This window comes from Ursus maritimus, unplaced genomic scaffold (genome assembly GCF_017311325.1).
Source record: "Ursus maritimus isolate PB19 unplaced genomic scaffold, ASM1731132v1 scaffold_32, whole genome shotgun sequence".
Classification (NCBI taxonomy): Eukaryota; Metazoa; Chordata; class Mammalia; order Carnivora; family Ursidae; genus Ursus; species Ursus maritimus.
The window spans coordinates 17,747,882-17,773,353 of NW_024425786.1; the positions used below are offsets into that span (position 1 = coordinate 17,747,882).

The 25,472-nt window shown below is 49.3% G+C and overlaps 1 protein-coding gene and 1 long non-coding RNA gene across 2 annotated transcripts; one reads left to right on the forward strand and one right to left on the reverse strand.

Moving 5' to 3' along the window:
- Window positions 1-969: 969 nt before the first annotated feature.
- On the reverse strand, window positions 970-14,856 carry IFNLR1 (interferon lambda receptor 1). Its single transcript, XM_008694601.2, has 7 exons — window positions 14,670-14,856; window positions 13,782-13,905; window positions 7,992-8,176; window positions 5,352-5,494; window positions 3,749-3,908; window positions 3,024-3,157; window positions 970-1,933 (listed from the first exon to the last, which is right to left on the reverse strand). Exons 1-7 carry the CDS (start codon window positions 14,854-14,856, stop codon window positions 1,145-1,147), a joined length of 1,722 nt encoding a protein of 573 aa, XP_008692823.2. The 3' UTR covers window positions 970-1,144.
- A 2,663-nt stretch (window positions 14,857-17,519) lies between these two features.
- LOC103666547 lies at window positions 17,520-20,181 on the forward strand. The gene is made up of 4 exons (XR_569546.2): window positions 17,520-17,592; window positions 17,907-18,007; window positions 19,203-19,321; window positions 19,622-20,181. It is a non-coding gene; the product is annotated as an uncharacterized LOC103666547 (long non-coding RNA).
- Window positions 20,182-25,472: the final 5,291 nt, after the last annotated feature.

A 25,472-nucleotide genomic window follows, 5' to 3' on the forward strand; every position in this document is an offset into this window, starting at 1 on the left:
GGGAAAATGGGACTTCTTCATAATTGAAGAGTCTAAAGTGCTGTCTAAAACAGGGATCACAGGCCCAGGAGGCCAATTCTCTGCTGGGCTGCAACCCCGACCCCAACAAATCGGACCCCTGGAAGGTGGATTATTTGGTTCCTTCTTTTCTGGGAAAGGGGAGAGGGGTCAGGGTCCCTCTTGGCTGGGCTCTGGCTTCTGAGAGTGCAGTTTCCCGAGCAGGAGGAGAGAGGAAGTGAAGGTAGGAGGCAGGAGGTAGATTAGAGGTGAGGCCAGATGAAAGGTGAACGCTAGTTGCTCACAGTTTAGGGGTCACAGTTTAAGATGCCCAGCAGTCCTCTCAGAGCCTGGGAGGCTGGAGAATCCTACCAGCCACCATGCAGAGAGCACGAGGGATGTGACAGGCACCATTCTACACATCTCACTCTTGGGACCCTCAGCTGCAGGTGAGAAAACCCAGGGACAGTGAAGGAAGGTGGCTTACCCAAAGTCACATGACTGGTAAATGGCTGAGCTGGGATTTGAACCCAGGTCGTCTGACCATAAAAGCTGTGTAATTCCATGAGTCAGAGGCTGGGATTTGAATAATGACTACCATTTCCTTCCTCTCCAACATCCCCTGCTTCCTAGATTTTTCTTTACTGGGGCCCACCCTAGAGGACTCATAAACCAGGAGGCTGAGACCTGGGGGAGGGGGAGCTCAGCAGGTGCCAGAGAAAGGCGTGACATTGATAAAGATGGGCTCCAAATTTCCTTCCTCCAGATCCAGATGGCCCCCTGCGGATGCTAACCCTTGGTGTCCACTGTGACCTGACTTCACCTGTTTCATGTTGTCCAGGGATGATTTTTCTAACTGGCCTGTCACCCCAAAGGCAGGGGAGTGATGCGACACCCAGACAACCTCTGATCTCAGCCCATTCTTGTCTCCACCCCTCCTGGAGCTCAGCGCAAAGCCAGTGAGTCAAAAAGGATGGGGTAGCTTCTTACTGCTCAAGCCAATTGACAACGACTCTGGGGTTCCCAAAATGCTGCAAGAACCCTCTGCAGCCTCAGCGGTGATGCTCCCAGGCTCTCAAGTCTTGGTGGCATCTCGGGTCCTAGGAAAGCTCAGTGGACCAGTCTTGGAGGGAGGCTGGGGAACAACTCACCTGGCCATGTAATGTCCCAGTGTCCCACCTCCGACCTCAGTCTTCCGCAGGCTCCCAGCCCCCCAATTGCCAGGACTGTCATCCTCAGTTTCTGCTTCCCTCCCTCTTCCCCATCCTTCTCCTCCTTCCTCCTCCTCCTCCTCTTCCTCTTCAGGGCTGCTGTCCCAGCAAAAGGTCAGTGTGTGAAGAGAAACTGGGGGCTCTCCAGGGACCAGTTTCAGCCCTGGTGATGTAGAGCCCCAGCTGGCCCAGGAGGAGAGGTCATCTTTCAGGGCATCTTCCGGGAAACTTACATCCTTGGAGAATTCAGGCAGTGGGAGAGGCTCCTGACACCCATCCCCACCCGGCCCTTGGCCTAGCGTCTTCTTGGCCAGATAGCAAGAGGACCCAGGCTCATCCCAGGGGGAGGAGCCCCCCGTGCTGGCCCAGCTTCTGTCTGAAGCATCCGTAGCAGAGGAGCCTTCGACCTGGACAGGAGGACTACAGGTGCCACCTGCCTCAGAGTGCCCCGGGATCTTGTGCTCCTGCCCTAGGAAGGGGGGTGGTTCAAGGTAGGGCTGAAAGCTGATGTTGTCATCTGTGTCCTCGTCCTCGTCCTCGTCCTCCTCCTCCTTCTCAGCATTGTTCTTCTCTGATCCTGCCTGGACAGTGGCTGGGGTCCTGACTCCAGGGCTTGGCCTGACCCTTCTGGTCAGTTCCTTTTGTGGACAGAGGATCAACGTATCTGGGCACTCGGGGTCACTGGGCTGAAAGGTTGCCACGGGGTTTCTGCATCCAGAAAAGTCCTGATTTGGGAAGGGGAGAAAAGAACAGAAAATTCAGGCTTTCCTGAAGCATGGCTTTCCCTAGCAACAGACCCTGAGACAAGGATTCAAATGTAAGTCGTTCTTTTGGGAAGTGATCCCAGGAAACACCAGTAAGGGAGAACTCAGTGGGGCTGGGGAGAGCCACCAAGAGAGGCTATCATCAGGCAAGTTATCCCCAGGGCAGCTGGGAGCCAGTGCAGCCCACGCACCTCAGGGTGCCACTGGGTGAGGGGTGGAAAGGGTGGCAGCAATGCTGGTTTCCGGGCCAGCCACATGCATGGGTGCAGTGGACACCAGAGGCCAGAAGAAGCCCCCTGGGGCAGGTGCTGGCTGCTGGAAGTTCAGCGGTGACTTTCCACGTACTGAGCAGGTGGCGGGGTGCGGCCGAGCACAGAAATGTCTAACATAGAGGTTGTAGTTCAGTTGAAATTTCCCTGCTGGTCCCAGAGCTAGGGACTTCGAAAACACTCCGGTGTGGCAGATACTCAGAACTGGTCCTCAAAGCCATCCTGACCCGAGGGCCCACTGAGCCGCATCTTATGGCCTAGCCACCCTTGGCAGGCCTTCATTTGAACAAATCGGACCCATCTGATCTTTCCAGGCTTCCCTGTGCTCCAGCTTCTAAGGGAGTGAGCCAGCAGACAAGTGAGGAGATTCTGGGGTCAGCCTGGGGGCAAGACTCACTCTTGGTTAAACTGTGAACTAAGTGTTGGGATCCTTCTAAGATTTCCCCTTTTGGCACCACCCTCTCCCCTTCCCCCATCTGAGCATATCTTCCGAGTCCCAAAGCTGGGGGCTCTGCTCTTGGCACCTGACAAATCCATAGCAGAGATGAAGTTATTTCATTATGGGGACTTAAGGCACTTCTCCCTCCCAGGTATATTTGCCATTTGAATTAGGTGCCAAAGGAATGAATTACTAATGGTGGAAAATTAGACATGAAGATAGGAGATGTTTGCAGTCTGGACTATCTTGATAGTCTATCTGACTCATGTCTTTAAGTCCAGCCCCACTTCCTTATTCTTCAATAACCCTCCCTCTCTGTTGCACACGCCCACACTTGCCATACCAGGGCCCTCGGCGTCTTCGCCCGCTGAAACCAGGGGTTCTCTCTGAAGCTCTTCCAGATCACATAGCCTATGGCAATGACCAACAGCAGGGGAAGCAGAAGTGGTAGCAGCACCAGGAATACCCAGGGGGCTCCTAAGTAAGGAAAAATAAGAACGACAGAACCACGGGGCACCTGGTGGCTCAGTCTGTTGAGTGTCTGACTCTTGGTTTTGGCTCAGGTAGTGATCCTTTCAGGCTCCTGGGATCGTGCTCAGTGGGGAGTCTGCTTGAAAGATTCCTCCCTTTGTCCTCCCTCCCCCCACCCCAGCTTGTGCCCGCTCTCTCACTCTCAAATAAATAAATATTTGGCAAAAAAAAAAAAAAAAAAAAAAAAAAAAAAAAAAACAAAAATAAAAAAAATTTTGAAAAAAAAAAAAAAAAAAAAAAAAAAAAGAACTACAGAAACAATGACCAGGGCTCCCATCTATAACGGTATATGTGCTGTGGGCTTCGCACGCACTATCCCGTGTAATCCTCATAAGAGTAAACCCATCCTACAGACTATGGAAACCAAGATTCAGAGAGGTGATATAAGCTCCCCAAAGACACACAGTAAGTGCGGTGGAGCTGGGATTTTAATCGAGGTGAGTCTGTCTGTAGACTCATGCCCTGAACCACCATAGGATGGAGAGAACATGTCCCGGTGGGGGGGACGTCCCCACCTCTGTATCACTTGGCACTCACCTGGGGCCTCCAGGAAGAAGCAGGTAGGCTTGGAGAACTCGCTGTATTTAGGATCCCCGAAGGTGTAGATGGTTCTGGCACTGAGGCAATAGTGTCCACTGGCGGCTGGCTGCAGGGGGATGTGGACTGGCTGGCCGCGGGGAGTGACGGGAAATCGCGTCTGTTTGGAGAGACAGCAGAGGTGGGCAGAGCCGCTGTGGGGGCAGGATAGGGTGGGGGCGGGAGGATACGCCAGTGATTCCCGCATCTTCTCCCCCCGCCCCCGCATTCCAGTTTAAGCATTAGGGAGCAACATTGTTGCTTTCTTCTCCACTGAGTCTTGAAGCAGAGATGGTGTGCGCTCAAAAGCAGTCCTGCCGCTCCGGGTCCCCCTTGTGTGCACCCCCCCCAGGGCCTGCGGGTCTCCATTTTGAAGGGCAGATTCCTCAGGCTTCCTGCCCTCAGGGGGGTAGGGGGCGTCATCCAGTCATTACCGACCCAGAAAACTCCAGGGCTGCCCTGCCCAGTCCAGTAGCCCTTGGTCTGAACTGAGATGGGCTCTGAGCATTAAATACACACTGGCTTTCAAAGACTGTGTGAAAAAAGAACGCAAAACATGCCCGGGACTTTTATATTATTTACATGTTGAAATGATGACATTTTACTGGATGAAATAAAATATATTATTAAAATCAAATGAACTTGTTTCTTTTACATAGTTTAGTGAGGAACGTTTAGAATGACAGACGTGGCTCCCCCTGTATTTCTACTGGGCAGCGCTGGTCTAGCCTGTTCGTGGTGCTCTTGGAGGCAGGGACCATGTCGGAAGAAGATGTAGGGTCCAGAGTACATATGCAGGCGGTCAGGAGTGTGAATGTTGGCCGGTTCAGTGAAAGAAAGAAGGAATAAGAGCAGGGGTCAGTAAACCACAGCCCATGGGTCAGATCTGGCCTGCCGTCTTTTTCTGCACACAGCATTTCCCTGGAACATGGCTATGCCCGTTTATTGACCCATTGTCTGTGATTTCTTTCGTGAGTTAGAGGCAGAGTCCACAAGCTGCGACAGACCACGTGACCCTCAAAATAAGAAAACATTTGCTATCTGGCACTTTACAGAAAACGTTTGCCAACCCCTGCCATCAGTCGATATGCATAGACACACACACGTGCCTACACGAGAAACAAGTCCGAAACGGGGTATTTGTGGTAGTCTCTGGGCGCTTTTACTTTCCTTCCTAGAATGTACCAGCGCTTTCTGATTTTTTTGGTAATGAGTCCAGCGGTTCGGCAGGCGGGCCTCCTAGAGCCTATCATACTTCAATCAGATTTCACTGGACAAAAGGGTTTCATAATTTAAAAATATATATATTGGGTAGAAAACAGGTGTGCTGTTACTACCTATAATGTGTAGGGGCAGGATGTCCTATGCTTGGCCTCTTAGGTGGAGAAGGGCAGGCGTGGGCTGTAGGCCAATCATACTGCACAGAGTCAAGGGATGACTGCCAGGAGTGAGAGGGCTTCCTGGAGGAGGTGTGCAGAAAGTAGGGAGGGTGAGACATACTGGGGTTTGGTGGGGCAGTGGGGGAGGGAGGTCCAGCCTGGGGGTTAGGAAAGGGGCTTCTTACCTTGTTCCGGATTCCCTCCTTCCAGAAATCCACCTCATACTTCAGATCCGGTGGGGGCATGCAGTGGGGCAGCTGGTAGGTGGCATTGATGCTCAGAATCTCCTCTGTCCGAGTGACCACCAGGACGGGTGGGGCTGGCTCCACTGGCAGAAAGAGATTGGGACCGGTCAGCATCCATCCCCCTGCCTCCACCCCCCCCCAGCAGGCCTGCCCCCCACCCTGCCCCCGTGCCCCCACCCCCCGGCCCAGAGAACACTCCTGGAAAGGGAAAGTGGCTCTAGTGTTTGTCAAGGACCTACTATGCGTCAAGAGCCTTAAAGCCATTTTATTTCAGCTCCGCAGTGACCCGGAAAGGGAGACACCACTATTCTCATCGTCCAGAAGGGCAAACTGAGATTAGAGAGGTGGAATGAACAGGCCAGGCTCACAGCTCACCTGTCTTTCCTCCTCCTGCCCCTTGCACCTGGGTGCCCTCACGTACCACTGGTCTGTCTGAATCCTGCCCCCTTGTATCAGCTTCTGACAGCCGCTGACACATCACCACACACGGGTGGCTTAAAACAACACGCACACGTTCTTTCCCAGTTCTGTAGGTCAGAGTCCAGTGGACACTGATAACATATTAAGCCCTGAGCAGGCAGCTGGAGGGAATGAGGATCTTGACCTCCAGGAGTTGAGGGAAATGAGGGGGCAATGAGATATGCAAACTACCAAGACTCAAGAGAGCAAATGACCAGGGTCACAGCCGAGGGCGGAAAAAGGCAGGAAGGCTCCTTCCGGCTTGGGGTGTGCTGTGGGAGAGTCAGGAGAGCTTCAGGGAGGAGGAGGCAGACACAAAATTAATAATAATAAAAAAGTAACCTCCTCACTGCATCTTTCCTTCTATCCTGATCTCTTCTCCCTGTTCCCCCAAGTATTGGTTCAGCCTTCACTCTTCTAGCCTGCCTGGCTGCCTGCCTGCCCATCCTTCCTTTCTTTCTAACCAACACTCCTTCCTTTCTTCCTGTTCCTTTAGACTGTTTTCCTATCTTTAGGCTGGCTAACCCCCTACTTCCTTACCCTCCGTCCTCCCCACCCATCCATTCTTCTTTACTTTCCATACGTTGCTCCTTCTTGTCCTCCCTCCCTTCCTTCCTCCTGTCCTTCCATCTTGTCCCTCTTCCCAGCCTTCTATCTACCCAAGAATCCCTCCAGCTGCCTTTCCTTCCTCTCCTTCAGCTTCCCATCCACACATGCTTCCTTTCTAGTTAGCATGTGTCTTTCCAGGTAGCCTTCTTCCCCTCTGCCATGTCCTCCTGCACCCCCTCCATGCTGCCTTTCTTCTTACCCATCCATTCTTCTCCCCTTCTTATCTACCCACCCAGCCAGCTTCTCCTACCCCGGTCAGCTCTTCTTCCTCTCGGCTACCCTCCCTGGACGATTTCATTCAAGCCCTTCCTCCTCTCTCTCCAAGCCTTATTCTGCTCTCAAATATTTTGAGAAGACTGGGCAGCAAGTTCCAGATCTCAGCTCCGTGAGGCTATTGTCTGAGTATTTCTCTTCTCCTTCTTTTTTTTTTTTTTTTTAAGATTTTATTTATTTATTTGACAGAGATAGAGACAGCCAGTGAGAGAGGGAACACAGCAGGGGGAGTGCGAGAGGAAGAAGCAGGCTCATAGCGGAGGAGCCTGATGTGGGGCTCGATCCCAGAATGCCGGGATCATGCCCTGAGCCGAAGGCAGACGCTTAACCGCTGTGCCACCCAGGCGCCCCTTCTCTTCTCCTTCTTACCACCCCACCTCACTCTTGGTCTGGTCCAGCACCATGACCAAGATTAAAAAGATCCAGATTCTCCTTCCACCTCCACCCCTTATTAGCTGTATGTCCTGGCAATTCCTTCACTTTTGTGAATCGTACTTTGTTTATTTTTTAGAAAATGGGTTGATGAAAAGGAACCCCACAGTTTTGTCATTAGGATTAGAAATAAAATATACTGGGAAAAGAAAAGTGCTCTCCTGGCTCAGTGTTAACAGTGGTGATTTCTGAATGTGGTACGTGTGGGGAATGCTTTCCTCTCCATTTTTCTCTCCTTTTCTCCCCCGCCCCAATTTCTACAGTGTAGAGAAGTTACTTTTGAAACTGGAATTTAAAAAAAAAATTGTTTCTTTTTTTAAAAAAGATTTTATTTATGTATTTGAGAGACAGAGAGCACAAGTGGGGGGGTGAGGAGGGGCAGAGGGAGAGGGAGAAGCAGACTCCCCACTGAGCAGGGAGCCCGATGTGGGGCTCAATCTCAGGACCCCAAGATCATGACCTGAGCCGGAGGCAGATGCTTAACTGACTGAGCCACCCAGGCGCCCCCCCCCACCAAAATTGTTTCTTAAAGAGAATTTGAACATAAAAAGTAGGAATAAGTATATAAACTGCCTTGTATAGTTCACGACTAAGGTGTTCACTGGAAGATGAAGAACGTCACGGGAGGAGGTGCAAATGGGCTTGCTGGTGCCGGTGGAAGTCCCCTAACCCCCTGCCACGAAGCCAGGCTACACGCGGCTGTCCTCTGCTTTGGGGAGGTGGGAGACGGTGGCCAGGACAGCAGTGCCACTCAGACAAGTTCCTGGACAGGGAGTCTCCCACCAGGTCCCTTCGTCACAGACTTACCTTCAAAAAGGTAATCCAGGTACTTGGACTCCACTGAGGGGGACCTGGCGCTGGGAGAAACCGCCCATACACGGCCCTTGAACTTGTTGTACAGGTCTTGTTTCTCCAGGCACATCAAAGAACATGCCAGGTCTTTGGTTCCTGCACACTTCTTCACTTTTCGCCACCGTCTGGGGGTCGGAGCGCTGAGGGAGGAGACAGGAGAGCTTGGGCTGTGGACTCTGCCTTGGGGGCGAGGGAGCTTAGCAGACATGTGCTCCCTTGTCCCTCTATCTGCCCGATTGTCCATCCGTCTGTCTGTCCTACCAGCCAGCCATGGACTAGGACAGAATGAGAACAGTCTAGTTAGGAGCTTGGGCTCTGGAGAGAAGTAGGTGGTGGGATCCTGGCTCTGCTCCCCCCTAGCTCTGGGGCCTCAGCGGGTCAGCCTCCTCATCCTCCTGCCTCCCCAGGGCCACGTGGTGGCTGCTACTGCAGCCAGTTCCCACGTTCTTCATTCAGGCCTCTTGGGCTACCTGCTGCGTGCCAGGCATCGTACCGGATGCTGTGCGGCTCTTAGAGGGGACATGCAGGTCTGTGACAACAACCTTCTGACAACACCGGGGACCAGAGAAGGGACTTGCACACTGGGCGTTATTCTTGGGTAACTGGGAACACCTGACAGGTCCTGCCCTCGGGACCTTACATTCTGGTGGGAGGGGGAGAAAGGCAATCATCCCATCAGCGAGGTGAACCCAGGAGCGGGTAAGGGCAGTGGTAATGGGGAATGTGGGAGGATACTTTCCAAAGGTGGCCCAGGAAAGGCCAGGAAGGTAGTATTGAGGCCTCAATGGCAAGGGAGCCAGGTGTAGCCCTGGGGGAAGGAATGGCAAAAGCAGAAGCCTGCAGTGGGAAGGAGCTTGAACTGTCCAGGAGAAAGCAAGGAGGCCAGCGTGGCGGCAGGCCAATGGACAAGGGAGGGAGAGGTGCCCATAGGCTAGAGAGGTGGGCGGAGGAGTGCGTGGGCACAGTAGGCGGGGCCTCCACATCTTGGTAAGGAGCTTGGATTTTATTCCAATTGTGCTAGGAAGCCACTGGAAGGTTCTGAATAGAGGGACGGAGGTGACCTAATTTCTGTTTTTAAAAGATCACTCTCCAGGTGCCTGGGTGGCTCAGTTGGTTGAGCATCTGACTTTTGGTTTTGGCTCAGGTCACAATTTCAGGGTCACGAGATCGATTCCCACGTTGGGCTCTGCACTTAGTGGGGAGTCTGCTTGAGACTCTCTTCCTCTCCCACCTCGTCTGCCCATCTCCACTGGCTCTCATGCGTGTGCACTCTCTCTTTCTCTCAAATAAATAAATAAATCTTAATGAAAAAAAAGATCACTCTGATAAACGAGCTCGGAGGCTGCAGCAGTGGTCTAAGGGAGAACAGAGATGAGGACGGTGAGAAGGGACTGGACTGGGGATATATTTCGGAGGTAAAGCAGGTAGGACCTGCTCATGGATTGGATGTGGGACAAGAAGAAAGGAGAATTCACGGCTACTCCTGGATTTGGGGACCAAGAGATAGGTGAATGGAGGAGGCTGAGATGGGCATAGACAAAGAGAACAGATTTTTGGAAAGAACTCCTCTGTTTTGTTTCTTGGTAGAGTGTAGTATGTTAACACTAACAATAAAAAAAAAAACCCAACCCTGGTGTAGTTATATTAATATGAGACAAAATATAGACTTTAAAGTCCACAGAAATACTAAAGATGAGAAGAATCACCACAAAATGAGAAATGATTCCATTTGTCAGAAGATATAAAAATTCTCCCTTATACGTGCCTGCTAAGTAGTTACACCCTATAAGCAAAAATAGACAAAACCATAGGAAGAAATAGAAAATCCACAATCAAAATGAGAAATTTTTAATACACCTCACTCAGTAATTGATGATTGAACAAAGAAAAATAATCAGTAAGTATGTAAAACACACAAAAATGAAAAACATAATTATCAAAGTTGGTCTAATGAACATAAATAGAACCCAACTGGTTGAGCCACACATGAACCATGAACAAAATATTAGCAAAAATATTAGCACATAGTCCTATTGGTTTAGGGCCCCACCCTTACAACCGCATTTACTCTTCATTACCTCTTGAAAGGCCCCATCTCCAAATACAGTCATGTGGGGGAGGGTTAGGGCTTCAACATATGAGTTTGCAGGTGTACGATTCAGTCCATGTCAGGGCTGTTATGAATTAAACTGGTATGAATGTTCACGTACATGTCTTCGTATGGACATATGTTTTCATTTCTCTTAAATAAAGCTTTAGGAGTAGAATTTGGGTTTTGGTAACTGAAGGTGAAACTTAACAAGACACTGTCAAGCTGATTTCCAGAGTGACTGTACATTCCCACCAACAATGCACGAGAGTTCTAGTTACTCCACGTGCTTGTCAACACTTAGTATTGTCTGTCCCTTTAATTTTAACCATTCTATTGGTGCGTGGTAGTGTTTCATTGTAGCTTTGATTTGCATTTGCCTGATGACTAAGGCTATTGAATATCTTTTTACGTGCTTTTCGGCCATTTGAATATCTTCCTTTGTGAAGTGACTATTCAAGTCTTTTTGGGTGATCTGTCTTCTTATTCTTGAGATGCAGGAGTTCTTTATCTATTTTGGATACTAGTCCTTTTCCATTGTATATATTGTGAATATTTTTTTTTCTCAGTAGCTGGCCTTTTCATTTTCTTCAGGCTTTTTTTTTTTTAAGAGTAAAAGTTTAAAATGTGGTGAAATCCAGTTTATTAGATATTATGGACTAAATTGTATTCCCCCCAAAATCACATGCTGAAGCCCTAACCCCCCTGGGACTGTATAGGTCCTTGGAGATAGGGCCTTTCAAGAGGTAATGAGGATTACATCCGGTCATAAGGGTGGGGTCCTAAACCAATAGGACTTATATTCTGTAAGGAATCGAAAGGGATACCAGGCATGTTCTCACACGGAGTAAAGGCCATGTGAGGACAGAGAGAGAAGGAAGTCATTTGCAAGCCAAGGAGAGAGGCCTCAGGAGAAAGCAAACCTGTTGATGCCTTGATTTTGGACTTCCAGCTTCTGGAACTGTGAGAAGTACATGTCTGTTGTTTAAGCCCCCGAGGCTATGGTACTTTGTCATGGTAGCCCTGGCAGACTAAGACAGATTTTGGTACCAAAAATGGGGTGCTAATGTAAGAAACAGTTAAAAATGTGGAAGTGGTTTTGCAACTGGGAAAATGGCTAGAGGTGGAAAGAGTTTTCAGGTGCATGCTAGAAATGCCCAGAGTACCCTGAAGAGACTGTTGGTAGGAAAATGGAGTCAAAGGTGGTTCTAGGAAGAGCTCAGATGCAAAGGGAAGAATGTCTTACTGGAAACTGGGGGAAAGGCGATCCTTATTATAAAGTCTCAAAGGACTTGGCTGAACTGTATTTTGGTGTTTTGTGGGAAATAGAAGTTAAAAGCGATGAACTTGGATATTTAGGTGAGGAGATTTCTAGGCAAAGTGTTGAAGATGTGACCTGTTTTCTCCTTCCTGCTTATGGTAAAAGGAGAGGGGAGAGAGGCACGTAGAAAGGACTGTTAGGCAAAAAGGAACCAGAACTGGAAAATTCTCAGCCTATGCATATGGCAAAAAATGAGAAAGTAAGTTCTAGAAGGAACACCAAGGGTGAGGGTGTGGCTGGGAAGTTATTTGATAAGGAGATCATGCACAGGGACTCATGGACTTCATCAGCCATCTCAGTAGAAGCCAGGAACAGAGGTGGGATTAGAATTGTCTATCCATCCATCTACCTACCTACCTACTTACCTCCCTCCCTCACCTTGTCTACTGAAGATTGAAAGCAAGCGCTAAGTAGTGATCAACACAGCTAGCACACAGCTCGTGTTCTTTAAAACCATTTTCTACTAAATGGAGAAATGGCTGATTCAGGTTTTAGGTCAGGAATTGTGCAAATGAGCCTGGAACATCTTGGTAAAACAGCAATAAAATAATCAAAACTACTAGCGTCAAATAAAAGGACTCAGAAGCTAACTTGAAAGGATTTTCGCTGGCCAAAGGCGGGACAATTCAAGCTTTAATGAGTAGACAAGTTGCAATGGATTGAAGCCATCAGATATGTTTAAGTTCTTGAGTTCATAATGATAATAAAAAAACCAAAGCAATTGCCTTTGAGAGACGATAAGGAACCAATTCATGATCTTGAAAACTTGTGTGTGCACACGCACGCACACACACACACACACACACACACACAATCAAGCATTTGTCCTGTCTTGCCTATCTGAATAGTACACTATCAAATGCTACAAGAGAGGAAGCATCTCTTTGTAAAATAATTCCACCTAACTAGTGAAAAGAATAATGCAATTAGAATATCATCATTTTAGAATCCTCACAGGTGTTTAAAAGGTGTAACAGAGAAGGACAACATCATAAAGGTCTGGAGGATGGACTTTCAAGTCTAATCAATCTGTCCCGGCTCCGCTGTTCCCAACTCTGTGACTTGGAGCAAACTAGAATCTGGGGGCCTCCCTCTTCTGCCCTGCAGACGGCAGGTGCCACACCTCTCCTTGTGGGGTTGTGTGAGAATAAACATGTTTCATGTGTGGACACACAGCAAACACACAGTTCACATCAGGTGTGTCCTGACTCTTGATACATCTCTGTACATTCTTTCTTTTGAAAGCTCACTGGCCATCTGCCCCTTTCTGAGATAGGCACCCCGACTCACATCTGGATGTTACAGAAGGAGGGACCAGGACAGAACAGGAAGCACATCAGCTTCGGGGTCAGACAGACTGGGGTTTTTCCTTCCAGCTCCATCCCTGGTTTCCTTGGGCAAATCATAGCACCTCTCTGAGCTCAGGTTCCTCGTCTCTAATGGGGGATGTGCAGGGCTCTGTCGACTTAGCGTCCGACTCCTGATTTCGGCTTAGGTCATGATCTCAGGGTGGTGGGGTTGAACACCATGTTGGGCTCCGTGCTCCCTTTGCTCTTCCCCCTGCTCTCACTCTCTTTCCCTCAAATAAATAAATAAACAAACAAAATCTTTTAAAAAATAAAATAAAATAAAATAAAATAAAATGGGGGCAATGCAGCGCCTGCCTGGGTCTACAGGGAGGAAAGAAGTGAAACGTTGACTCAAGATGTTGGCACCCAGCCTGGCCCAGGTGGGCCCTGCCCACTCGGCACTTCCCTCCCCTTCCGACTTCCTCCTCCTCACCCACCTAGATGAGTCCTCTTGACTATCTGCTTTCATCATCTTACTCTCCTAGCAAAGAACCTCAAGTGATTACCATCTATGTGCAAGGATGTCTGCTTCTGCTTTCAGATTTCTCTGGATTAGTCATGGCTGCCTGGGCTGCCGTGTTGAGAGGGACCTCAAGGCTTCATAGGAAAAGGGTGATCCTATGGCGATGCCTACCACGGGTTTGCCCTCCTTTGTCAGCTGGAACAACTCCAAGCACGTCATTCAGGCCCTGGAGAATGCCCCCATTGTGCCCTTGTAGCTCTACCCCAACCTTGTTCCGATGCTTCTCGAAGATCTTCCCGAGCCCCGGCAGACCCAATACCTGCGCGCTGTCCCCTAATCAACATCATTCCCACCTCCAGACCTTTATCAACACTCTCTCCAAACACCTGCCACCTGCGTCTCCCATGGGACATAGAGAACCAGGAAGCTGACCACACCCGGCGCAGCTGTCCCAGACACACCCCTCCAGCCTCTGCCCACCTCTTCAGGCTCCCTAAATGCCAGACTGGAGGCTCCCCCCTACCTTTGATAGGCCACAAAATAGGTCACATTCTGGGAGTAGCCAGGCCCTGGGAGCCATGTCAGGTACACACTGAAGTTCCGGGAGAGCAGGGTCACGTTCCGGGGAGGGGCCAGATGGGGCTTCCCTGTGGGAGAGAAAGAGGTCATGAAGCCTGGAGCTCCTGGCTGGTCTTGATATAGGCTGCTTGGAGCTGAAGAGCGGTGTGGTGGGCAGTCAGGTGCTCGCTGAGCTGAGAACCATGAGTCATCTGAGATAGCTAAAGCATAGGTGACATGAGGTAGGCTGGGAACCCAGGGTCAGGATTCCAACCACAGGCGTGCCACTGACTGCCTGTACCGCAGCCCCTTCCCCTCCCTAGGCCTCAGTGGCCCATCTGGCACCTGAGGGCTTCAGTGGAACACCTCCGAACAGGAACCATCTAACCGTCTACTGGATTTGCTGGACTCCAGGAGGGAACAGCCCTGAGGGTCTCAGGAGCAGGCACTCAGTTCCATTCTTAGCCATGTCCCTGGAGCTTGCCTGCCGTGGTCCCTGACCATGAGTAGATGCACAATAAATATTTGCTGAAGGAATGAACATTGTGATAATTTGGATTATTCCAAAGGCCTCCCAACTGGTCTCCCTGCTTCCAACCTTGTCCTTTCAGTCCATTCTCCACACAGCAGCAAGGGGTGAAATCAAAGTCAGATCATGTCGCTCTTCTGCTCGAAGAATTCTAATGGCTTTCCTTTCATTCAAGGTTAAATCCAAAGTCTTTATAATCCTGCTCCCCCCTCAAGACCTACCTAATCCCACCCACTGCTCTCCGCGTGCTCCCTGCTCTCCAGCCACACTGGCCTTTCTGCTGTTCCTAGAGCATGCCAGGCACGCCCCACCGCCAGGCCTTACCACCAGCTGTTCCCTCTGCCTGGACGGCTCCCCCTCCCTGGATCTCCATCAGGCTCATGCCTTTGCTTCTTTCACATCTCTGCTCAGATGTCACAGTCTCAGCGACACTTTTCCTGACGCCCCTCAAGGGAAACCACACTTTCCCTGACATCCCCTCCTCGACACCCTCCTCACTGCTCACCCTCATCTTTTGAAATATACATCTGATTACACCTCTCCCCAGTTCCATGCCCTTCCCTGGCCTTTGGAATAAAGTCCATGCTCCTTAGTGAGGTACATGACAGGCCATCTTGTCGACCCCTCCCTGATAGCTCCCCAGCGGGCTCACTGGGCTGCAGCCAATCTTGCTTCTTGTCCTTCTCAAACTACTACATTCTCTTGGGTGACTTTGAACCCAGGAGTCGTTGACTGCCTCGTGTTCACCATTCAGACTCTTTTTTTTTTTTAACCATCTAATATTTAAAAGATTTGTTTTAAATGTCAATTCCCTAACATCTCGAAGTAGTGGTAGTGAGGGTGAGGGGGATGACAGTGATGATGATAGCAGCCAACCTGTATTGTGTCCTAACGATGTGTCAGGAGCCATGCTAAGGATGTCGTTGCATTTTCTTTGAATCCTTCCCATATCCCTAGGAGGTAGGTACTAACCGTGACCATTACATTAGAGATGAGGGAACAGAGGACTTCTCAGGTAATAAGTTGTAGAGTCGGAAGCCAAATCCAGGCCTAATAGCCAGCTCCAAATTCTGAGCTCTTGACCACACTTCCTCCTTGAGGTTCTCATGGGCCTGTTCAGCTTTATTCTTCCAACATCGATGAACCACTATTGGTCAATGACATCTGTGGACCACTGTGTGCCAGAAGTTTCAAAGAGGAATATAATCCATTCCTGCCCTTTAGGAGCCCAGGGTCCTGTGAGAATTCAGCTCTCTGAAGGGTCACACAGGTGGTGACAGAAATCCACACCAGTTACAGAATGGCGTGGGGGAGGGGCGGGGGCCAGTCTACTGATGGTTCACGGCACAGCTCCCACCCCTGGCCTTTTAACCCAAATATGGGTGCCGGCTTCCACCTCATCCTGTGACCCCTACTTGGACCTGGATCACTGGGGTGTAGATACTGTCACGGTCCCCAGCTTTCTAGCAGCCGAGCAGCAGAGGCCAAAGTCTGTCTGCAAACAGATTATAAGGTATTTTGTAGGCAGGACACACCCACAGGAGAAATAGCCGCTAGACCGATTACCATCTACTGCGCCTTCAAAGGGGGCGAGGCCCTGGTTTGGCACTTTATGCACAAAACCTCCTTCAGTCCTTAGGACACACCCACCGATGCAGTAGGTGTCATTCCGCTTCCACGGAGGGGCACTAGACTCAGAGACAGATGGTAAAAATGTGCCGGAGGCTGCACAGCCGGTTTGTGTGGGAGCCAAGATTCGAGCCTGGATCTGGCTGCGCTTCACCCTAAACTGTCACACGCCACAGTTTGTGTCGGGTGCGTTACATGTTCCTCAGGTAAAAGTGTAGCTAGGTCCAGACAGGAACACTATTGAGTCTGACGGTGAAACAGGGGGACAGAGGGTCCCCTCCCCACCCCCACATACACACAAGTGCACTGTCCTTTACCAGCTGCTGTAACAGTCACTGCTGTGGAGACGCCAGGGGCTCGGGCATCCCTGAGCTGACCCAGGAGGATGGGTGGGCTTGCTCCAGCTGCCCACCCCATCAGCCAAAGCTGGCCACACCTGCTTCAGCCTCAGTCTTCTCTTCCATGTGTCCCACCTGCGCTTTCCTTCTTGGGCAATTCCCCTGATTGCTCTGAGCCTCAGTTTCTCCATCTGAAAAGGGAGAAAATTCCCTACCTCATAGGACGGTTGGGTTGTACCACTTAAATAGGGGAATGTGGTGTCCAGCACAAAGAAGGTGCTCAAGAAATGTTGGCTTTTAATATCAGTATTACATTATGCCCAAGGACTCTTCTTGCTCTTAAATTGTTAGCCTAAGACTAGGAAGTCTAAGATTGGGGGCAATATTGGGACCTTCTCCTGACTGGTTGGGGTTTGGTGGTTGGGTCCTAGCCTGGGGTGTTTTGTACCCTGCTACCACCTTACTTACCAGTGGGGCCCAGAGAAAAAAGGTGGCTTGTTAGAGTAACAGCAGCGCACAGACTAAGCCCAGCTCCTTCCCCTCAGTCTGGGTGGTGCTTCTGAAACCGTCTGCGGGAGGAAGGGATGGGGGCTGCGCGGGATGGCAGGACTTCCCCTAATAGCGAGGATCCAGTGTCTTATGAAGGCAGGGGACAGTGCCTTTAGGAAACCTTAAGTAGCACTTTATAAAACAGCGCAGCTGCCTTTTAAACTGCCACTGTCTTTTCCTGTTCACCTGGAGTTGAAGTGGCATTAGGAAACTGGGTCAGTTTCGTCCCAGAAAGGAATTTCAAAGACTCTCCTCTGTGTCGTCCCAAGTCCCAGTTTAGAAGACAGAGCGTGGTGGGTGGGCGGGGACGATCGCACCTGCTCCGGGGCTGCGTGCAGGCTGCGGGCAGGCTGCGGTCACTTCCCTCCTTCCCGGAGCTCCGCCACCCGGGGTAGGCGCCCCGCGGCCCCCGCCCGCCCCGCGGCCCCCGCGCTTACCTAGAGTAGACTGCAGCAGGCACAGCAGTAGGGGGACCCACCGCCCGACCCCCGCCAGGCCGGCTCCAGCGCTGCCCGCCCGGTACGGCCGGGTCCCACCTCCCACCTCCGGGCTCACCGGCCCACAGGTTGCCGCTGCCGGCAGCCAATGGGAGGCCGAGCTACGGGCCGGGGGCGGGGCCCGCCTGGGGCTTTCCCTGGGGCAGCCCCGCAGCCGCGAGCGAGGTAGGCGGCCGGCTCCCAGGGCCACCCCCGCTCGAAGACCGCTGGTGGCTCCTCAGTGCCTGCCCTGCGGTTTGTTCAGCCCGATCCCGGGCGCTGGGGCGCGGGGGACGGGGGGGTTCGGTAAATCCGTATATGGGTGGAGGGAAGGGAAGGAAAACTGCTTATTACCAAAAACCACAGTTAGGGATTCCAATATGGGACTTCCAAACAGGCCTAAGAGAACGTTCAGAGCCAGTTTAACAGCACAGCCTCGCACACCATGGGCGGTGTCTGAGCGTGTTCTGTGTACCAGATAGTAAGCCAAGCGCTTCCCACACATTATCTACTTTAATCCCTCTGAAAAGCTGGTGGGTCGGTCCTGTTATTCTGCACATTCTTCACAGGCGGAGTGGCAGCTCCAGAGCTAACGGACTCGTTCTGGGGAGAGCTGGTGCCTCCGACAGGCTTGGTGTGTTACCAGGCACCCGAACAGCAGTCGTTCCAAGTAAGGGAACCAGCCACACCACAGAATAGTCTACATTAAAAAGGATATTGCCCGGGGATATGTAATGACTCGGGGATGTTTGCAACATACTCCGTAGCAGGAAAGCAAGTAGCAAAATATGGCCCCATTAAAAAAAATATCTGTATGTCCATAGGCATGGATAACAGGTCGAGGATATTCACCAATATGTTCATTGTTAATTTTTGGGTGGTGAGGAGATCTGTATCATATATATGATATATGATATATATATTATGTATATGTATTATGTATATCATATATGATATATATGATATATATGATATATATGTGATATATATGATATATAATGTATATGTATATGTATTATGTATATGTATTATATATGATATATGATATATATGTATATGTATTATGATATATATGATATACATGATATATATGACGTATATATATGTATATGTATTATGTATATATATTATATATGATATATATATGATATATATATTATGTATATGTATATGTATATATATTATGTATATGTATTATATATGTATATATATGATATATATGATGTATATATATGATATATATGTACATATGATATATATGTATATATATATGATATATAATGTATATGTATTATATATGTATATATGATACATATGATATATATGATATATATGATATATATGATATATAATGTATATGTATATATATTATGTATATGTATTATATATGATATATGATATATATATGTATATGTATTATGATATATATGATATACATGATATATATGACGTATATATGTATATGTATTATGTATATATATTATATATGATATATATATGATATATATATTATGTATATGTATTATATATGTATATATGATACATATGATACATATGATATATATGATATATATGATATATATGATGTATATGTATATGTATATATTACGTATATGTATTATATATGATATATATGATATATATGATATATATATTATGTATATGTATTATGTATATATATTATATATATGTATCATGATATATGATATATATCATATATATATATTTAAATTTCTTCTTTCTGCTCAAGTTTAGTTTCTGTTTTTCAATAATTTATATGTATTGCTATTCCAACAAGATTTTAAAAGCAATCATTTGCTCTCCTTTATTAAATGTTATTTTTTCTCTTTCCACCACTCCCCAAGGAAGTATGGCCTCCTCTTTACAGACAAGAATACTGCCGTGCTGTGGCCCAGAGAGCTGATGCAAGTGCTGGATTCCGGGTTCAGGCCCAGGCCCGACTCCACCGCCACCGCGCCTCTGGGTAACTGCTTGGTCCACTCTCAGGGTATCAGTGACAGAGGGGGTGACCGTTGGTCAGCTGTGACCATGTCCATGAACTAGGAGTAGACACAGAGCAGAGAGAATCCTGGGCTCATCTCTGTGGCAGATACTGGCCCTCAACTTGTAGCCCAGCAGTTCTTGGTGGAGAGAATGCGTTTTCATAGAACTTGGTGGATCTAAAAGTTGCCTTGAATTTGGTCCTGGGTGAAAACATTCAGAAATTTCTGGATGGTTCTGAGATTTGCATCATGACTTTGGCTCGGTCGGTACTTCTTAACAGGGGCTCACGGGGACCATATTTGGACCTCAAAGGCAAGGAAGACGGAAGGACCCCTACGCATCTTTGAATGTCCTTTTGAGTCAGCAACTGTGTCTTCATCCAACCAACTGCCGCTCTTTCAGGCCCAGAATCGCACTGAACTGGGAGCAGCTTGGCAGTGGGGACAGGGCAGTGGGGAAATGTCTTCATCTGCCACCTGTTCCACCCACTTGGCTTGTCTGAATCTGGCACCTGTTCTTTTTGACAAAATCTGCCACATGCTTGTTCTCCCCTGTTCCCTCGTCCCCCACCCCCACCCTCTAATCTCAGGTTAGGAAATCACGTGTCTGGATGCCTTGCTGTATCAACATGAAAGGACATTTTGAGACCACAAAGGTCAGGCTAGTTGCATCTCTCCAAACCTTCAAAGAAGTCATGTTGGTTGCGGGCCAGAAAATCTCAGCCAGCGAGCACAACCTAGCCTCTCCACAGGTCCTCAATGTGCTGCTTCGACTTCCTGCCACTCTCTCGAATATTGATAATGAGGCCGTTCTGGAATAAAACGAGTGCATTTCTATTGAGCTCTCTTTATTGAAAACAGCATTCAATTAATATTTATTTGAATCCTTATTATGCAGCAGTTACTACAGTTTACATATATTTTAGTATTTGATCCTCACCACGACCCCATGAGGCCGGTGTTAGTATCCTTTTTAACAGACGAAACTCTGGGAGATTCCATTGCTTACCCAAGGTCACACAGTTAATTAGTGACAGGGCTGGAATTTGGACCTTGGTCTGGCTGTCCTCAAAGCCTGTGGGTTTGAACTTCTGCTGTACCTCCTCCAGACGGTTAAGGGCAGACAAAAATAAAGTCTCCCAAGCTTCATCAGTTCCTGATTTGCAAAGATCACAGCATTAAACTCTAATGAGCGCTGGGATGTCGGCTTCCTCCTTGGATTACAGTATCAGGTAGAAGCAGTGGTGGGAAGGTGGAAGTTGGAAAATGTTAAACAACTGGGTCTTGGTGGGCGGGAGGAAGCCCTGCTTGGTAGCATTTTGTGGAAGTGTTGTGAATACCTCCATCACAGTCCATTTCAGTGTGAGGTCACTGAACACAGAGTTGTGAAGCAATGCACCCAATTAGTTCTTCTGGGCCTAGGCAAGCCTTCTTTTCCACAGGGTGGAAGAACTATTACTGAGCTTCTCCATGTTTAGAACAAAGCACATCCCAAACCCTCGTGGTGTATAGGGCTTACGGTCCACAGCATGAGGCTCAAGAGCTCTTACACAAAGTCAAGGTTTAGGACATGGCCTCTCCCTCCCCTTTGAACCTCCCCTCCAGTTCCCCAGGCTCCGGCCTCACACAGTCCTGCTGGTTTTTCTCTCTCTCTCCTTTCCTCCTTCTCTCCCTCTCCCTCTCTCTCTTCCTCTCTCCCTCTTTCTCTCCCCCTTCCTCCCTCTCCCTCCTCCTCCCTTCCTCACCCTCTCTCTCCTCCTCCCTCCCTCTCCTTCCTCCCTCTCTCTCCCCCTTTCTCTTTCTCTCTCTCTCTCTTCCCTCTCTCCCTCCCGCCCTCTCTCTCGGCTTTTCCCTTCCCAAGTTTTTCTGCCCCCTAGTGTTCTAGCCAACTCCTTTTCCTGCTTCCAGTCTCTGCTCCTATGTCACTTTCTCAGGGTGGTTTCCTCACCTCCTGACTTTGATTTGCTCCCAATCCCCATATATGTCTCCTTTGTAGTACTTAATCACCATTCCATAGAAATCATCCTTGTGCCTTTAATCTCTCTCTTCCCGAAGCCTAATCCTCAGAGCCTGGCACATGACAGGTAAGAGCAACAGACCTTCAACATCTGAGGGTCGAACAATTCTGTAAGCCCCAGACAACTCAGCCTCACTCCTGGCTCTTAGCCGGCACTTGGTAGCCACTGTTTACTAAGCTGAACTTGACATTGACTCATACTTAAAAGACCTCAGTATCTCTTCTGAAAGTATGACTTCACAGTCATGCCTCCCTCCATAGGTGAGATTTTATAATCACGCCTCTTCCACTGACTCTGAGAACAACCTGTATAAAACCACATTGTACGAGGATTCACAGCCTCTCCCTCTCCTGTCTGGGTCAGCAAGGGGTCCAGCAAGACTGGATCGATAAAGGCTGGAAAAGGCAGGAGAGGAGGAAAAAGTTAAGAACCAACTGGGGCTTAGACATTTGGAGAAGAAAGGAGCAAGTTTAGGGGCCAGCTGCTGCGAATATGAGATGTACAAAAGGAGAGGTTGAGAAAATGGATTTTGGAACTTCTTGCTCTGTGTTAGGACTGGAATCCCTTGTGGTATTGCCCCCCCCCCAGGAGAATAAAGATATTAAATGTCTTTAAACTATTGGGGTTTTTTTGTTAGCTTGTTTTAAAGTAATCTCCACCCCCCCAACGTGGGGCTCGAACTGGGGACCTGAGATCAAGAGTTCCATGCTCTTCCATACCGAGCCAGACAGGCGCCCCCTATTGTTTTGAGTGTTGTTTTTCTTGTTGTTGTTTTAATGCAATGCTGAATGGAGGCCGGCTCCAACACCAGAAGGCCCATTTTTATATGGCGTAGTTAAGACTTCTATCAGTGCAAGGACAGAAACCCCATACCCGGGGGCGCCTGGGTGGCAAAGCGGTTAAGCGTCTGCCTTCGGCTCAGGGCATGATCCCGGCGTTGCAGGATCGAGTCCCACATTGGGCTCTTCCGCTATGAGCCTGCTTCTTCCTCTCCCACTCCCCCTGCTTGTGTTCCCTCTCTTGCTGGCTGTCTCTCTCTGTCGAATAAATAAATAAATAAAATCTTAAAAAAAAAAAAAAAAAAAAAAGAAACCCCATACCCGCAAAACAGCAATTCTACAAGCTCACCAGTCCGGGAAATTCAAGGTTGAGCGTGGCTATGGGACGGCTCTAGCAAAAAAGATTCTGATTGGCCTGGCTTGGATCACATGCCACTCCCTGAACCAATCAGTGCGGCCAGGGAGGATGGGATACTCTAGTTGGCCAGCCTGGGTAATATGCCCGCCCCTGAGCACCCTGATTGACAGCTCCTCCTACCAATTCCGCAGAGGAAGGGTGGTTCTCCGAAAGCGGATGCTGCAGAGGCAAACAGCATGGTCTACTACGGCGGGTTACATGTGAGGAGACCTTAGGGATCACCCATGCCAACTTCCTACCCTGAGAGTCTCTCCTCTCCAACATCCTGGAACGATGGGCATTCGGGTGCTGCTTGGGATCTTCCACTGATGAGCTCTCACCATCCTTTGGAGCTGCGAATGTTATTTCTGAACCGTATCAGTTAGGAACATCTCCCTTCAATTGACCTACTTCTTGTAACGTCCCCCAAATATCCAGCTCTTCATTCTGGGGCCTCACAGAATAATACAAAACACTCCTCTCCATGTCCACCTTCCAGAGGTTAAGTTTTCTGGATTCTTCTTACCAGGTGGTGTAGGGACGACCACCACTTTCCTGTGGATAAAAGACCAGCCTGGCAACCAGGAGGCCTGAACTCCAGGCCTCACTCTGTGTTTAATGCAGAGTAGCGGCCACCCTGGGAGTAACTGTACACTGTTCCCATTTTACAGATGAGGATACTGTAGCTCCCCAAATTCATATGTTGAAACCCTAACCCCTCAAACGATAGGATTCTGAGGTGGAGCCTTTGGGAGGCGATTAGGTCATGAGGGTGGGGTCCACATGAATGGGATTAGTGCCTTTGTAAGAGGAGACATAGATTATTTTTTCTCTGACATGGGATCGAAGACATCGGCCATCTCTAAACCAGAAGAGTGCTCTCAGTAGGAACAGAATTGGCTGACACCTTGATCTTGGCCTTCCCAGCTTCTAGAACTGTGAGAAATAAATGTTTAAGCCAGCCAGTCTACACTATTCTATTACAGCAGCCCCAACGAAGACGGATACTGAAGTAAAGGGAGGTTAAGAGACATGCCCAAGGTCACACAACCGAAAGTGGGGAAGGTGGAATTTGCATCCAGGACCACATGTTCCAAAGCTTCTGTTCCGTTCCGTCCACTTTATGGCCTCGAGCAAGTTATCTCATTTCTCTGTGCCCCAGTTGCCTCCTTCACAATTTGGGAACCTTAGTGGGTATTAGAATCACCACAGATCGCTGGGCTCATCCCCGGTGTCCCTGGATCCAGTGTTTCTAGGATGGGATCTGAGGGTCTGCATTTTAACAACTTCCCAGGTGCTGCCGGTCTGGGTCCCACACTTTGAGAACCACTGTAGTAATGGATTCCAGGTCAAACATACCATGATGGGGGCTGGGGGGAGGGAGATTTTACCTTTCCATTTAGCTTGAGCTTAGGTCCCCATTACATAGTGTGTGTGTGTGAGAGAGAGAGAGAGAAAGAGAGACAGAGAGAGAGCTTATGAGCCTGTGTGCAAGTGAGTAGGGAGCAAAAATTATGCTTCACAGTAAAGTTAATTCAAGGAATTTTCTAGAAATAGGTAAAATAAGTGGGGATAATGAAGAGTAGATGCCCAGTCAGAGTTGAAGGGAAGCAGGAGGAACAGGCTCAGAGTCCTACAGGTTTTGTAATTATAATAATTCCCCTTATTGAACACCTACTATGTGCTAACTGCTTTCTATGCTTTAGCTCATCCAATTCTTACAGCCAGTCTTAAGGTAAGTATCACTACGGGAGCTTTGCCAATGAGAAACTGAGGTTCAGACAGGGTAAGAAAGGGGGCCGTTGGGAATGTTATCGGAGGAAAGGTTGACAGCGTCTCAAGAAGTTCAGCCTTGACTTAGCACACGACTCAGCAATTCTACTGCTAGGCGTAGCCCCGAGAGAAGGGAAGACATGTCTGCTTAAAACCTGTACACGAATGTTCATAACAGCATTATTCGTTAGAGCCCCAAAGAGGAAGTAACCCCACTGTCCATCAACTAGTGAGAGGATAAACAAAGTGCGGTAGTTGTATGCGATGGGCCACCGTGGAGCCGTAAGAGGCAGGAAGGACTGACGTGTGCTAACTCGTGAGTAAACCTCGAAAGCATGAGAAGCCAGACACAAAAGGCCACATTTTGTATCATTCCACTTCTATGAAATGTCCAGAATGAGCAGATCTACAGGGACAGGAGAGTCAAGTCACGGTTGCCAGGGGCTGGGGGAAGAGGGGAAGCTTGGGGGAGCGACTGTTCCTATGGGGTTTCCTTTCCTGGTGATGAAAATGTTCTGGGATTAGATGGTGGTGATGGTGGCATGACTTTATGACTGTATTAAACATTGTGCACTTCAAAAGGGTGAATTCTCTGGTAGGTGAATTATAGCTGGATTAAAGAGAGGGGGTTGCTAAGGGCACAGACGGAGGGGTGGAGCTGGGATTTGAACCTAGGGGCATATGGCAGCCTGGAAAGAGCCTATGATTAGGGGCCTTGGCACAACCGTTCACCTTGGGCAAGCCCCCTCCTTCTTCTCCTCGGGCCCCAGCCGCCCGGCCCTGTTGCTCCCTCGGGCCCTGATGGGAGGAGGACGCGGGGGAGGTGCTGCCACCGGAGAGGGGGAGGGTGGGGGGTGGGCAGGAGCAGGGCGGCGCTCGCCCAGAACCCTTTCTCCCTTTCCCGTAAGAACAGCCGGGCTCTTTCCAAACCTGCCTCCGTCTGCTCCTTCCAGGCCTGGGAAGGCCCCCGGGCGCTCGACAGCGGTTCCCGGGTGTGCTGACCGCCGGGCGTCTGCTTCTGGGAAAGCGGGGGCGGCCAGGAGCCGCGCACCTTTGCGCCCCAGCCTCTGCTCCCGCCTGACTCTAACGTCTCAGTGGGGTCTCCGTTCCTGTCGCCTGTCCCTGTGGGCCTGCCACGTGCCGCATCCTGGGGGGGGGGGGGGGG